Genomic DNA, 16,053 nt, shown 5'->3' on the forward strand with positions numbered 1-16,053 from the left:
CCACCCCTGCCCCCTCCAGGCTCCTCACACCCTGCACTGTCCACCCCTGCCCCCTCCAGGCTCCTCACACCCTGCACTGTCCACCCCTGCCCCCTCCAGGCTCCTCACACCCTGCACTGTCCACCCCTGCCCCCTCCAGGCTCCTCACAGCCTGCACTGTCCACCCCTGCCCCCTCCAGGCTCCTTACACCCTGCACTGTCCACCCCTGCCCCCTCCAGGCTCCTCACACCCTGCACTGTCCACCCCTGCCCCCTCCAGGCTCCTCACACCCTGCACTGTCCACCCCTGCCCCATCCAGGCTCCTCACACCCTGCACTGTCCACCCCTGCCCCCTCCAGGCTCCTCACAGCCTGCACTGTCCACCCCTGCCCCCTCCAGGCTCCTCACACCCTGCACTGTCCACCCCTGCCCCCTCCAGGCTCCTCACACCCTGCACTGTCCACCCCTGCCCCCTCCAGGCTCCTCACACCCTGCACTGTCCACCCCTGCCCCCTCCAGGCTCCTCACACCCTGCACTGTCCACCCCTGCCCCCTCCAGGCTCCTCACAGCCTGCACTGTCCACCCCTGCCCCCTCCAGGCTCCTTACACCCTGCACTGTCCACCCCTGCCCCCTCCAGGCTCCTCACACCCTGCACTGTCCACCCCTGCCCCCTCCAGGCTCCTCACACCCTGCACTGTCCACCCCTGCCCCATCCAGGCTCCTCACACCCTGCACTGTCCACCCCTGCCCCCTCCAGGCTCCTCACAGCCTGCACTGTCCACCCCTGCCCCCTCCAGGCTCCTCACACCCTGCACTGTCCACCCCTGCCCCCTCCAGGCTCCTCACACCCTGCACTGTCCACCCCTGCCCCCTCCAGGCTCCTCACACCCTGCACTGTCCACCCCTGCCCCCTCCAGGCTCCTCACACCCTGCACTGTCCACCCCTGCCCCCTCCAGGCTCCTCACACCCTGCACTGTCCACCCCTGCCCCCTCCAGGCTCCTCACACCCTGCACTGTCCACCCCTGCCCCCTCCAGGCTCCTCACACCCTGCACTGTCCACCCCTGCCCCCTCCAGGCTCCTCACACCCTGCACTGTCCACCCCTGCCCCCTCCAGGCTCCTCACACCCTGCACTGTCCACCCCTGCCCCCTCCAGGCTCCTGCCGCTCCCACAGGACCACACCACATGGCCCTCACACACTGAGCCTCAGCCCCCTCACGTGCTGCTTCCCCTCCCCGGCCGGCCTCCGCGGGCCAGCCTGGATAGAAGCCACAGGCCATGTTCCCTCCAGAGGCTCCCCTGCCTCTCCAGCTCCTGGGCGCTCCAGGTGTTCCTGGCTTGTGGCTGCGTCACCTCAACCTCTGCCTCTGTCCCTACATGGCCTTCTCTGTGTCGTATCTGCCGCTGCCTCCCTCTTAAGGACGTGTGATCACATGGGAAGCCCACGGGGGAATCCAGCATGATCTGAACTACCTGTCATCGTGTGTTGGTTTTGCTGACAGTGAAACAAATAAGTGACCGGGACTCTCCCGAGTGTGCACCTGTCCTCACTTGGCATGCAAACCCCCAGATCCCTCCATGATACAGCTTCCATATGTTCCAGCACCATCCCCTCCGTTTCGGTGCCTGGCTTCTCTCGGAGGAGACCCTCGTTCTCACTGCTCTGCCTCAGGCTGCTGACAGGAGACAGGTGCCGGGGAAGCCACCTTCCCCCGCGAGCTGGCGTGCGGGAAGGGGACACCTGGAGGTGCCAGAGAAGTGATGTCTGAATAGGCTGAAGGGAGGAGAGGCAGCAGATGGAGGACTAGAATATTGCAGGCCTGAGCCGTCTTCCTGCTCCAGGGCAAGAGGCTATGTCAGGGGCTGCGGAGTGGCCACGTGGGTGCAGTTATAAGGGTCTCACACCCTGGCTTCAGCTGCATTTACACAGAGCGGGCTGAGAGCAGTTCAGAGGGTGCAGGTGACATCGACAGAGGCCCTGAAGCCACGATGGCTGTGCTCCGGGCAGCGGGGACAGGCAGGGCCCGGGGCAGGCGGCTTGCAGTACCTCTCGGCTGAGCCCTGGGCTCATGGAGGCCAGCAGGCTCAGGTCCGGAAGCCCCTGGAAGGACCCGCCGGGGCAGGGACAGGATGATGGCATTTACATGGCAGGCAGCTGGCAGCCATGGAAACATGGAAGACCGTGCAGATGTTTAATGCAGAGAAGACAGGGCCAGGCCAGGGAAGGGAGAGAGGTCACGGAGGCCGTGTGGATTAAACAGGCTGTGTCCACCCAGTCCCTGCAGCCACTCCTGTCACTGCACACCCGCGCCTCAGGCCCCATGACGCAGCTTTCTAACGCCTCTCATTGCTCATGCTCCCTGCCGGGCGGTGAGCACCGCCTCACTGCCCCGTGCTGGGAGTCCGGCCTTCCCGCTGCACTATAAATAAGCCAGCAGCCGCCCAAGCACACCCATCCGTCTTGTTTAATAGACTGGAGAGCGCCCCGCTCCCCGGCAGGTCTCAAGGAGTGGCGCAGTGATGGATGGCTCCTTCCGCGTCGGACGCATGATGTATAATGAAATATTTATGATTTATTTCAGCTAATAACCCAGCATGAAGAGCAGGGTGTGAGAGCAGGCGGGTGAAACAGCACTCCTTGCTGGATGGGAGTGTCCCCAGGTGCACATGCCACACATTCACACATGTATGCACACTGACACACATGTGTGCACGCACACAGCCTGCCTCACCACACCTTCAATGCCCCAGGCTGGAGTGCAGACCTCCGGCTCCTGGTTGTCCTCCATCCCACCCCCTCTCATGCTCGGTGAGAAAGGACACTGGATCCTTAGCTGGGAGGGTGATGCGCAAGAGAAGCAAGATGGGAAAGCAGGCAGTGAGCCACCGGAGCAGGAAGTCCCTTTTCTCCTCTCAGAGGCCCACATGGCACAGGAGCGCCCCACCGGAAAGGGCCGCAGTGATACCCAGCTCTACCAGGGCCCTGCCGAGGCTAAGGGCATTGACAGACAGCGATCCTCTTTCCTCTCTGTTTTCAGGGGCCCTAGAGACAGCAGGTACCCTGGGCAGTGACAGTGTGGCCCCTCCATCACACCTGCACAGGGTCACAGCCAGAGGGCTGTTCCGTGTCAGCACCACAGATTGAGGGCACAGCCATCAAACTTGGCCCAAAACTTTGATGGGCACAGGTGCAGGCGTCCACCCATGTCCGTGTGTCCTCTGTGCCTGCCCCAGCACACCTCCTAGTGACCAGGCCCCTTTCCTCAGGCGACACAGCCGTGTTTAAGGACGGCAGCTACTGGATCCGGGGACGCACGTCAGTGGACATCATCAAGACCGGTGGCTACAAGGTCAGCGCCCTGGAGGTGGAGCGGCTGCTGCTGGGGCACCCCAGCATCAAGGGTGAGTGGCTGGGGTGCTGCCAGCACCTGTTTCCCAGGACTTGCTCCAGGGACCCCACATCCCGGCATTTCCTGCACGTTCTTGCTGCTCATGGTTTCAGCCTGCAGTGATCACTTGGCGTTTAAGGTGCCCACCTGTTCTGTGCACAGATGTGGCTGTGATCGGTGTCCCGGACATGACGTGGGGCCAGCGGGTTACTGCAGTGGTGACACTGGAAGAGGGACACTCCCTGTCCCACGGGGAGCTCAAAGAGTGGGCCAGGTAAGGGCAGGCAGGGCCGGCGGCCCTCGTGGGGTCGGGGGAGGGAACTTCCCCTCCTCAGAGGAATGGATGGGCAGGAAGTGGACTGTCCCATGGCCTGGAGAGGCCGGCGGAGGGGGAGGAAGGGGCTTGGGCCTTGCTGTCATTGGTCTTGGGAAGGTCAGGCAACGGTACTCACATGAGGCTGCCCCAATAGGGGGCTCCAGGGTCGCCCTGTAATGATGGCAGAAGCAGATGTAGAACCCGTGCGTGCCCATCAGCAGGGCCGGGAACCCTCGCAGGGAAATGGGAGCCCCCACTCCCCACCATACGACTCAGATGAGGTTCCAGGAAGGTTCTGCGGTGGCAGGAACACTTGCTCCAGGACAGTGTCCCCTGTGGTGAGCGAGCAGGTTCTCTCCTGGGTTTAGGAAGTCTTGTCAGGGGGACATCCGGTTAACCTGGAGCCAGATCCAGAGCACCCAGCCTGGCCCCAGGGCGCTGGGGTGAGCCAGCTCGGAGGGCCTTCCTGCACCTCTCCTGCCTCAGCCATGGCACCCACCTCTCGGCTGTGTTCTAAACCAGCGGTCGCCAGCTGGTGGTCCGTTGAGCAAGGCCATTTCCCCATGCCCACTGGGTGCTCACTGCCCACCCCCAGCCAGAGCTCCCCCATCTCCAACAGCGCAGTCCCTGCCCCTCACCCTGCATCTTGGCCCGTTTGCCTTCGCCTAACCCTAGCCCCTCCCTCAGGAGCCTTTCTGTCATCTGCCTGGTCCCGTGGTTTCTCTGTCCCAAGGCTTATAGGCCCCTTCCCTGGGCCCTATGGTCAGTCCCAGGGCCCACCCCAAACCCCTGCCCCATCCTTGTCAAAGCCAGGCAGAACTGGACAGGACAGGACAGGGAGGGTGTAATGGAACCACGGAGCAGTGGCCCTGCGAGCTCAGAAAGGAGGCAGTTAGTAATCTCCTTTCCTCGTATCTCTCTCTTCTCCCCACACCCTCCTCCTCCACCCCAGCTTGCTTCCTTCTCGGTGCTAAAGATATTTTTGGCTTGTCCAACATGATTTCACAAACAGTAGGAATCCTGGTTTCATCAGGGGCAGCACAGCTGGGCAATTAGATCCCCGGGATTTGCAGAAGCACAGTCGGAGCACTGCCATTTAACAAGAGGAGAGGCAGCTTTGATTAAACAATTATTCTGCTAACAATTACATGTGTGCATGTGAGTGTGGGTGGATATGCGTTCATGTGTGTGTGCGTGTGTGCACTTGTGCATGTGTGTATCCTATCCCGAGAGCTCCCAGAGAGTTTTCGGTCCAAGTCTGCAGTTGCACATTAACCTAGGGCTGTCCTCAGGCAGTGCCCGCATGCCCCTTCACCCTCAGCTCTGCTCCACGCCTCTCAAATTCAGCTCAGGCTTCTGGCCCAGCCCCCAGCAGGGGCCTGTCCTGATGGTCGTGGCTTGTGACTGTGGGTGTGCGAAGACCCTAAAATGGGCTCTTTGTGCAGAGGATCTGGGGTGCTTTGGGAGATGCTCCTAGGAGAACAGGACTGGGCGGAGCAGTGGCTAGCCTGCCGTGTGTCTCCATGAGGACTGTCAGGCTGAGGCTGGTGTCGGCCTTTGTGTCCTCAAACTGGGGAGTCACTGGGTGTGGACACAGAGGCTGTCCACCCCGTGGAGGGAGAAGAGGTTCTTCCTTTCGGAGCCACCCTCTGCGTACCCCGGGTGGGTGCAGGGATGGGAAGAGGAGTCTCCCTCCGACTCTTTCGGACACTGACTTTTTAGTAAGGTTGTGTCTGTGTTCGCTACCATTTGGAGTCTTTTAAAAACTTTTTTTAAATAATGTTTTCTCTTTTGCTATTTTTTTTTTTTTTCTGAAGATTCTTGCCGTCCTCTCAGTCTCTGCTCCCGGGTAAAGAGCTGCCTGCCTCCCCCATGCAGCACTTTTAGCAGGAGTCGCAGGGAAGCTGGCAGCCCCAGCTCAGGCAGCGCATCTCCGTGGGGCATGGTCTCAGAGCTGGGTAACACTGCCATGTGTGCGGGGTCTAGGGCATGGACAGCCTACCACCCTTCCATCCCCCAGACTGCCAGGAGAAGTGGGCCAGGCGGGACTTACACACCCGGGAAGAATCCTCAGTGCCACACACAGCCAGACCATGATGAGTCGGGATGGCGGCTAAAGTGCTGTCCCCGCTGGGCCCCGTCATCCATCCTGCAAGGAGACGTGTTTGGGAGGCGTTAGGCAGTATCTCCACTGTCCATGTGGACTTTTTCACAGGGAAACTTGCTCTTAACAAACAGCTCAGCTTTGCTGGATTCCTATGTGAGATCTCACTTTGCCTTGAAGCAGTCCTGAGCGCTTTATATTAGACCAGTTGCTAAGCTGGGACCCTTGGAGGAAAGCAGGCCCCACTTACAGACTGTCCTGCAATGAAGGGATCACTGTTCTTGGAAATGCAGAGGCTGCAGATTTTAAGCCTGTGTTCTTCACAACACTTTTAAATCATTTTAATTTTTATACTTTCCCCCCTTTTTTAGCGGTTGCTAAGTTAGGATTTATGCTGTGCATCTTTAACTCTCCACAGTCTCTCTCCCGTGACATCGGCCTCTTCATGCATAGACAGCTTGTGGCTATTATTGCCGTGCATCTACTTTTATATTTGTCACACACCCACACTGCCGCCTTTTATTTTTGTTAGGCGGTTACTCCTAAAGAGAAGTCAATAATAAGGAAATGGTATCCGTTTCCCTGCTCTGCTGCTCTCCCTGCCTTGGCTCGCCCTCAGCTCTGTCGGCAGCATTTCCTCCTGCCTGCAGACACGCTCCCATCTGGTGCTGGTCTGCTGGCGAGGAACCTCGTCAGCGTCTGTGTGTCTAAAAACGTCTTTAATTTCACTTTCATTCTTGAAAGATGCTTTTGCTGGACATGGGATTCTAGATTGACTGGTTTTTCTTTTGGTTCCTGGGAAATGGTGCTCTACTACCTTCTCACCTGCACTGTTCCTCTAGAGCAGTGTTTCCCAAACTTTTGACATATGTGCACCCCTTCTATAATTTTCGTAACGCTGAGTACCCCTCGTACTCATGAGAACGTAGAATTAGGCGCAGCTAAGCACGGTGCAGTGCATATCCCCCCAAACTCCGGTGCAATGCGTACCCCCACCAAACCCTTCCCGTACCCCTGGGGGTACGCGTACCACACTTTGGGAAACACTGATCTAGGGAATCTGCCATCAACTCAGGCCACACACCCAGACCCTCCTGAGCCCTGGCACCCAGCTCAGTGCTAGCATGGTAAAGAAAAGTGGAGGCCACAAAGCACGGACTGGAGACACTGACTTGTGGCAGCCAGGCTGCAGAGCAGTGGGCAGCTATGTTTCAGGAACAAGTTGTAGTGTTCCCCCTGGTGGCTTATTCCAGTGAAGTCCAGCCTGGCCCCACATGTCCTCCAACCCGTGGGCAGCCCCGGTCATCACCTACAGCTGCCAGGATGGTGGCACTGTCACTCCTCATGAGCCAGCAGCAGCCTGTACTCAAGTACCCTGGAGGGGGAGCCACACCGTAGCCTGGCCTGCAGCAGTCTGTTTAAGGAAGGAGCCGCCCCGAGATAGTAGTGTGTTCAGGGCTATATTGCTGATGCTTTCTGCCTGTGGGCAGATGGACCCAGCCTGCAAGGGTGATTGGGCTCATGTTTATTCATAAGCACCAGGCTGTTTAGGCAAGAATTTGGGTTTCTCGTCCACCCCCACCACCAGCTCCTTGCTACTAATCCTTAGTGGCCAAGGCCTCATGGCTACAGAGGAGGGCCACGGCCACCTTTTGGCCCTGGGCAGACACTGGGGCCATGTGTCCTGCAGCCCGCTTTCTGCAATACTCCAGCCTGGCCTGAAGGTTGTTGTCAGCAGATTGGAGTCCTTGTGTCCCAGGAGACGGGGAGCTGCCACTCCAGGCAGCATCCGGTGCTTCTGCAGTTTCCTTACAAAGGGGCACGTGGCCCGGGTGTGGCTATCAGAGACCAGGAAAGGGCTCCAGAAAGGGCCTTAGGAGGGAGAGTGTGGGTCTGCGGCCTAAGGAGGAGTTCCTGAGCAGAGCCTGTGGTGCGGGACCCCAGCATGTGGCCACACACAGGCGGACACGCCATGTAATGGGGTGCCCCTCATGGGAGTGGGGCTGCAGGTCAGAGCCATCCCTGGACTAACGCTGGTGCTGCTCGGGTGCTGGGCTCTGGTGCAGGGAGGCCGCCTCTCCGCCTTCTGGCTACGGCTGCTGCAGTGACCAGGCGCAGGGTGGGCTTATCCTCACCCCACCCCCTGGGCAGAGGGGCATCTCTGTGTCAGCGTGGCCTGCAGGAGGGCATCCTCCTGGAACAAGCACGGTATGGCCAGGCCGTGAGGTGGGTGCCATCTGGCCTGGACTTCCTGCCACTCAGGTCACGCTTGTCTCTGCAGAGGCGTCCTGCCCCCGTATGCCGCGCCCTCGGAGCTCCTGCTGGTGGAGGAGATCCCAAGGAACCAGATGGGGAAGATCAACAAGAAGGACCTGGTCAGGCAGTTCTACCCGCACAGCCAGGGAGCACCGGAGACCAGGCACTCATGAGCCAGCATCTACTTTACACCAAAACCCCCAACTTGGGTGGAACAGAGTCCAGCCCGATGGAGTAAGATCACAGCCAGAGGCCTCCTCTGTCCGTCCTGTGGCCACATCCACGCCTTTGCCTGCTCAGGCCCCAGCAGGGTCCAGGGATGCAGGTCTCCACAGGAAATTCAGTAAAGCTTCTCAGAGAAAAACGCCTGTGCTGTGCTGTCTACCCGGGGCTGGGCGGAGGCTGTGCGGCAGGGACAAAGAATGCACTGTCTGCACACATGTGCGTGCACACAGCCCAGGGTGTCCCCATCGTCTAGATGCCCATGCCGCTGCCTCAGGTGGCCTCACCCTCTACAGAGCCTCCTGATTGAACCCTGACTGCTCTGAGGAGCCCACCTGGAGGACATCCAGGTGAGGGGGTTTGGGCGTACCATCATCCCTTCTGTCCTCCCTGGGGTTTCCCAGTGTGGCTCCAGGACAGTCCACGTGACAAGAGTGGCCTCACTGAGCCCCAGAGAGTCTGGCAGAGGCTCATGTAGGCCTCAGGCCAAGCTGACCACTGTAGGGACAAAGCTCAGGCAACCACAAAGACTGAAAGGAGGGCTTATGGTAGTATAAGGGTATGTGGTGCGGACAGCATGGAGGGGGTGGGGTTAAGGATCAAGGGGAGCAGCTGCAGGGCCACTAGTGGTCAGAGGGCCAGGGAAGCTGCAGGTCTGGACCCCCTGCTGAGCAGCTGGGTGCAATCCCTCCGCCCCCACAAAGGGCCCACATACTTCTGGGGTGGGCCAGGTGGCCGTATTTCAGTCTCTGTGGCTACATGGTCCCTGCGGAGCCGCTCCCCTCCATGGCTGTGGTGTAGGTCCCGCTGTTCTGTGGAGTCCAAATCCTCTCAGTAGCCACAGGCTGACCGCTGGTGGCCCTGCAGCTGCTCCACCTTGACCCTTAACCCCCACCCCCTCCAAGCTGTCCCCACCACATACCTCTGTACGCCCTCAGCCCCTCATTTCAGTCTTTGTCTAAATGCTACCTTCTCCTTCCCAGACCCTCCCCCGAGGCAGCCCTGCCCTCCACACTCCGGGCCACAGTTGCACAGACCTCAGCGCCCCCACTTCCCGCTCTTGGCCGTGTTGATTGCTACGCATGGGTGCCCTTTGTGCGCTCCGAGCAGAGAATCCAGAGGCTTCTGGGCAGGTGACCAGAGGCCAGGACAGCTCCTCTGCCCACAGCTGTGGGAAGTGGCCCTCGCAGCACCGCAGGAGTCTGGCCTTGACTTTTCCAGAACCTGTCTCCAAAATGTGTGTCTGAAAGAGCAGCAAACTGTGGGAACTGGAGGAGCCACCCCAGCCTGTGCAGGGCCGCAGTGCCTTACTGAGAGGCTGTGGCTGGTGAGAGGGCGGGGCTGGGACCACCCTCCGGCCCTCAGCTCCGCCTGTGGCCTGTGACTCCCCAAGGCCTGACCCTGGGTGTGGCATTTGCTCAGGAACATCCAGCCCAGGCTCCCTCCTACATGAACACCAGTCACCCACCTACCAGGCAGGCCTTTGAGGGGCTCTGCCGCTGTGCCCACAGCTGGCTCCTCGTGAGGGCAGCCCTCCACACCATGACGGACGCCGGCTTCCCCCGCCCTGGGGCTGCCCCTGTGGTAACTAGGGAACCACATAGCCACGTGCTGCTGAGAGAAGTCAGACTCAACACTGCAGGGTCTCCCCTAATCCCAGTGATTTGACACTAATTCTTAAAAATGTGTACATAATTATTTGCTTTATGCTATAATCTATGTCAAATATTTTCAAAAAATAAGTCCCCTTCGGCTAGCAGCAAGAGGATAGAGGATGATGATTTGTCCTTGGAACAGGGCCCTCTAAGGACACGGAACGCTGGGCCCACTTGTTACGTCAGCATGATGGAGGGTCACAGGCTTCCAGGACGTTCCCCTTGCTAAAGTGCCCCCTGCACACCTGGGCAGCCCCCCATCCCACACTCAGCCCCACAGCAAGGCCAGCAGCAGGCGCCCGGGGAGCAGAGCTGTGCCGGCCTCACTGACAGCCCATCTGCCTTCAGCCTCCCTGGGAGGGGCTGAGCTGGGTCTGAACTCACTGGAAGGCAGCCTCAGCAGAGGCAGGGCCAGCCTGTGCCTCCAGGATCCCTCAGGACCCCGAGTGGAGGGAGCACACCTGGCTCAGCTGGTCCCCAAGTCCTACCATGTCCCTCCTGGACACACGCATTCGCGGTCCGGGGAAGCCCGGCTGCCTTCGCGTCCATCCAGCATCTGTGTTTGCGGGCACGAGGCCAGCCAAGTAAGAGGGCACCCCGGCCCATCCCCTCAGCCTGCGTCTGCCTGTCTGTGATCTGAGGCTGGTGCTTCCCCTGGCTGAGGGCTTCGCTTCCTCAGAAGCTGAGTCTGGGGCTGGCGGCTGCACATGGTCTCCACCTAGGAGCTCCCCAGCCCTCCTGGCTCCCCAGAGGAGGCCACAGCAGGAAGTCAGGGCCGCACGGGCCAGGCCACACGCACCCACTGCCCAGGCACCAGGCACTTCCGTGTCCACCAGTCTCAGCCACGGCCAAACCTTGGTCTACTCGCCACGCTGGCCCTGATGCCACACCTACAGCACGAGGTTCCGGGTGGTGAGGAATGGCCAGGCCGGCAGCAGCCACAGCCCTGTGTTCACATCCGGTCCTCTGTCTCCCTCTGAGGCATGGCCTCGCCCGGCCACCTTCACACTTGGGACCTAAGAATGTCATCCTGGACCAGGCTTCCCTGCACATTTCTCCCGAGTGCCCCCCAGAGCAGGGGCCACAGCAGAAAGTCACAGCCGCAAACAACCCCGCAGTGCTGGGCCCTAGGACCAACACAGATGCGCCTCATGCCCTGGAGTGAGTCCTGACCCCCAGAGGGCCAGGGGATCGGACTCTCCAGGTGTGTCCATAAGCAGAACTGCCTGCCACCCTGGTCCCCAGCCAACACAGGCGGGACTGGGACCCACTGGCAGCCCAGGCCCCCAGGGAGCAAGATCCCAAGTCTGCCTGCTCGGAGAACCAGCAGCACCCTGAGAACCAGGGCAGGGAGCGCTAAGCCGGGCATTCTGTCTATAAGGGGATCTGGAGACAGCCCCTGCTCCAGCCCACGGGGAGACAATGTGAGACTGTCGTGCAGAAAACGGCAGCTCACTGCCCATTTTAGAGGAGGTAACTATAAAAATAGGTACAGTGCCGGGTTGATTTTAAGCAACAATGAAGAGGTATTACCTACAGGTGTATATACCACACACATATACCTGCATATGTGTGTGTGCTCACACACCTGCTTACACATGTGCTCGGACACTCCTGCATACGTGTGCCCACATGTCTGTATACATGTGTGTTCTCTGACAGTCCCACATACATGTGTGTTCATATACATACACACATGTGTGCCCACAGGCATTCTGGCATGTATACCTATGCATGTGCAGTTTCCCAGAGTCCCTGGAATCACCTTAAACTCTGGAAGTCCCAACTCTTCTTGTTTTATGTTGAGTTTTTGAAGACAAATTCTAGCACTAAACAGTAAATTTGAAAACTATAGCTCAGTTCTTAAAATGGTCCTATGATGTCATCAACAAACGATAGGTGTTGGCGAGGATGAGGAGAAAGGGAACCCTCTTGCACTGCTGGTGGGGATGCAGATTGGTGCGGCCACTGTGGAGAACAGTATAGAGTTTCCTCAAAAAATTAAATATGGAACTGCCATTTGACCCAGAAAATATCCTAAGAAACCTGAACACCAATCAGAAAAAAAAAATGTATGCACCCCTAGGTTCATAGCAGCGCAATTTACATGTGTGTATGCATGTGAACATAGCTAAGATCTGGAAACAGCCCAAGTGCCCATCGGTAGAGGCGTGGATAAAAAGGCTGTGGTACATTTATGCCCTGGAATACTATGCAGTTGTAAACAAAAAAGAACTCTTACCATCTGTAACAGCATGGATGGACATGGAGAGCATCACGCTAGCGAAATAAGTCAGAGAAAGACATATCACATGATCTCACTCATATGTGGAATCTAAGTAACAAACATGAATGGAGTGGATCAGAGACATGGAGGCCTGGAACAGACTGTCGAACCTCAGTGGGAAGGGAGGGTGGGTGGAAAGAGATCAACCAAAGAACTTGGATGCATATATGCAAAACCCATGGACACAGACTATAGGGTGGTGAAGGTCGGGGGTGGGGCTAGAAGAGGTCAATGCGGTGGGGAGGGGGACACATGTAATACTTCCAACGATAAAGTTGTTTTTTCAATGGTCCTGTGCTGTGGCCTCCCTCTGGGGAGCCCTGGACCTCTGCATCAGCCCTGCCATTCCCGCCTCTTCCTCTCCTCTTTACTCTGTGCCCTTACCTCCAGCCACTGGATAATCTGTCAGGGTTCCCCATGGGACCCCTCACTCATTACCTCCCACCCCCTCGATCCCATTCCCTAGCAGTCCCCTCCCTGTCCCCTCACCTCCCCCTAGTCCCCTTGCCTCTCCTACCATCCCCCTGCCCCACCCAGCGTTCAGCCCATGTCCCCCGTCCCTGTGTCCTCGGTCGTGTTGGGGACTGTCTCTATGTGTGGACTCTGCATCTCTGGTCAGTCAATTGCTCAAGGTCACCTTTGCATTGTGGTCCTATGTGCACTGTTATGGCCTCTTGGTGCTTCTTCTAGAATCTTCCTGAGCCAGAGCAGCACCCCCTACTCCCTACGTTGGGCCCTGTGGGGCCAGCTGCCCTTTCCCACTGGACTGGGAGCAGCGGTCAGAGCAGCCTTTGACTGCCTGCAGGACTCAAGTGCATCCTTTGTTAAAACATCAACGATGCAGTAAATTCTTAGCTCACCAAATAGATCAATATCAAATTATCATGTCCCACATTCATAACTCTTACGCACGCAACAATGGGGGGACAGGGTCACTGGAGAATAAATAGCAGCAGAGGCGCTCCGTCATCCATCACCACAGACAGCTGCCGGCGTCCCGCGCGGCACTGACACGGCCATTAATAAGCTGGGAGACGGATGGCTGCAGGGAGTGGCCGGGCCACCTGCCTCACCCAGGGAGCCTGTCTGAGCTGCACTGCCCGCTGGGGAGGGCTCCCACACACCTGAATAGGAGGGAGAGGCGGGCTGTCCACTCCCGACCCCAACGTGTTCACATACCGATGGGACCAGCTGCTCTCCTGGCCACGGAGGCCAGGCAGGTGAGCACCTTGAGAGGAGTGCTTAGCCCATTTTACAGATGAGGAAACTGAGGGCCAGTGAGATGAGCAACTGTCCCAGGGTCCTTGGAAGAGAAAGGCTGTGATGCCACCCATGCTACTTGGGCTCAAAGCACTAGTTCTTCTGCCTTCAGGAACTGTCCGAGGAGTGAGGCCACACACACGAATAACTAACCAAGCACTGACAGACCTTACCAAAGTGCGTGGGCGCTGGAGGGCGTCCAGAGGAAGCAGTGCTTGAGCTGGTCTTGGCAGGTGGACTTGGGCAGCCCTGTAAGGAGGGGGTGCAGCACGACCCAGGGCACAGGCCTGGATGAAGTCGGCAGGCCTCTGGAGTTACCTGGGAGGAGAGGCTGATGGAGATGGGGAGCGGTGCTGGCTGCATGTGGCAGCAGCGTGCTGGAGGCCAGCTGGGCACAGGGAGGGGCCTGGCACAGCTGCAGCGGAGAAAAGGGAGTTGGCCCCCCACCAGCCTGGCAGGGCAGCCCATGCCCGGGGCGCCTGGTTCGGTCTTCCCAGCTGGGGGCTCCCCCGGGACTGGTCAGGAGCTGTGGGAGCTGCACGCTCACCCACCTCTGCCCAGCCCCTGTGGGTCCCCCAGCTGCCCTCAGAGGCTGGGACCACCCGTGAGGGCCCCCAAGTTGTCACATCCTGGTCCCGAGACTGGGCCTGTGAGTGTTACTTCATGAGGCAAAGGAGTCTTAAACGGAGGCGGATCCTGGGTCCCTGGGTGGGCCCAGTGTCACGCCGGTCCTGACATTTGGAGAGGGGCAGGAGGGGCAGGAGGGGCGGAGTCAGGGCCATGGGCTGACACCGCAGCCACTGCCGGCCTGGACGGCGGAGGAGGGGCCCCGGGCCAAGAAACCGGACAAGATGAGAAAACGGTTCTCCCCCAGAACCGCCAGGGGAGCCTGGCCTGACACATGGTTTTAGCCCCGGAGACGGTGCTGGGCTTCCGACCTCCAGGCTGAGAGCGGCGTGTTTCAGTCTCCAGAGCCTGGTGATGGCTCGGCACCTCCTGCTTCCCGCACCAGGCGCCCTTCAGCTGGCACTTTAAGACAGAAAAGGGGCTGTTGGAAGAATTCTCTTGGAACCTGGTCCAAGAGGTGGCTCCACGTCCTCTCCAACCAGCTTCAGCGTCCTGGGGGCTCAGCCAGATGATCGGAGGCCTCTGCTCCAAGAGGTAAACTGAGGCACCCGTCACAGGCTCACCGGTATGGAGAACGGCTCTTCGAGGGGCAGCTGCGTGGGGACGGAGGGGTTGGGACCGGGGGCTCTAGGGCAGCACGGGGAGGCTGGCTCGCCCGAGGCCACGGTGGGAGCCCCCTCCCTTTTCTCTCCCAGGTCCCCAGTTGGGGACAATTCCTCAGTCAAGCGCCTTAGGCCTCACCCCACCCCTCCCGCCAGCCGGGTGCCTCTCGGAGCCTGTCCCCTCATCTGTGAAGACAGGGCCCAGGGTGCCGTGCCCGAGGGCAGGCGAGGGACTCAGTGGAAATCACGTTCCAGAAGCCTCCGCCGAGCTCCCAGCACAAAGAGGGGAGGGTGGGGCGGCTTCTCAGCCCTCAGCCATAATCGGTGGAGTTCAAGGTCCTCCCCCAGCAGGGAAGTGTGGAGCTGGGTGCCAGCTGGCAGGGGCCTCCCAGACCCGGGAAGTAGGAGCAGGAGCACAGGACCGGGCAGAGGCCCCGGGGCCTGGGCCAGCAGGGCCGAGGCTGTGTCCGAGGGGCAGAAGCCCTTCCTGCAGCACAGCCACGTCAGCGCGCAGGGCGGTACGGGGGCGGCTCCCTCGGGCTGACCCCCAGTCCTGGCTTTCGGCAGCCTCCCTGTCCTCCCCTGAGGCCATGCAGCCCCTCAGCATGGGGCTGGGCCAGTGGTCAGTCAGCCTTTGCCAGAGCAGTGACCTCCACAAGCAGGTCATCTGCCGGCCTCTGACCCCTGAGTCCAGGCACCCCGAACCCTCCGCCCAGGGGCACAGGTGACTCCCTCGGGCCTCCAAAGGCGCCATCCCTCTGCACCTGCTGGAGCACGGGGCTTCACGTGGGCGTGTACAGTGTGCAGATGTGGGGAGCACTGCACGCTTTGTGAGAGGAGCGGGCACATGCATGGCTTGTGTGAGTAGCTGTGTTTGTGGGTTTGCATGCAGGCATGACCTAACTCTGTGGGAATACGCTGTTGGGCGTAGCACTTGACCCCGGCACAGCTGCACGTTCCTCACAGGGTGGCCCTTGCCCGCCCCAGGGTCTCTCCCAGGGCTGAGCTGTGCCCACCGGCAGCCCCTCTCGTCATCAGCTTGCGGTGCACGTAGCGTTGACAGTCTGATCATATATACACAGCCATTCAATTACTCCGTAATGGCTAAGGGCCATTAAGCCAACAATCTACTTCATTCCAGCCTGCCAGCCCTTTCCTCACCACCGAGCAATAAAACCATTAAAACAACAACGGCAACAAGCAGGCGCATCCTTAATGCAGCAGCCACACTCCCATTAGCTCTGCGTGACAGGGAGCCACTCCTCAGAAAGAGTGGGACACTGCACAGCCGGATTGGCTGCTCTGTACACATGCAAGCGCATGCATGCAGGCATACCTAGACACACAGATG

General features: G+C 59.4%; 1 protein-coding gene across 8 annotated transcripts in view; it reads left to right on the top strand.

Annotated features, from left to right (window-relative positions):
* ACSF3 (acyl-CoA synthetase family member 3) overlaps positions 1–8,429 on the top strand; it is a 65,415-nt gene extending 56,986 nt beyond the window's left edge. For 5 of the 8 annotated variants that reach the window (XM_084905712.1, XM_084905717.1, XM_084905713.1 and 2 more), the window contains 3 exons: positions 3,252–3,386; positions 3,536–3,647; positions 8,075–8,428. In XM_084905712.1, the coding sequence (XP_084761838.1) occupies positions 3,252–3,386; positions 3,536–3,647; positions 8,075–8,222 (395 nt within the window). In that variant the 3' untranslated portion in view covers positions 8,223–8,428. Of the gene's footprint in view, positions 1–3,251; positions 3,387–3,535; positions 3,648–8,074 lie in introns of all 8 variants that reach the window. The other 3 variants (XM_084905711.1, XM_084905710.1, XM_084905716.1) reach the window with 2 other exon arrangements.
* Positions 8,430–16,053: the final 7,624 nt, after the last annotated feature.

Source organism: Pipistrellus hanaki, assembly GCF_964339955.1.
Source record: "Pipistrellus hanaki genome assembly, chromosome: 15".
Classification (NCBI taxonomy): Eukaryota; Metazoa; Chordata; class Mammalia; order Chiroptera; family Vespertilionidae; genus Pipistrellus; species Pipistrellus hanaki.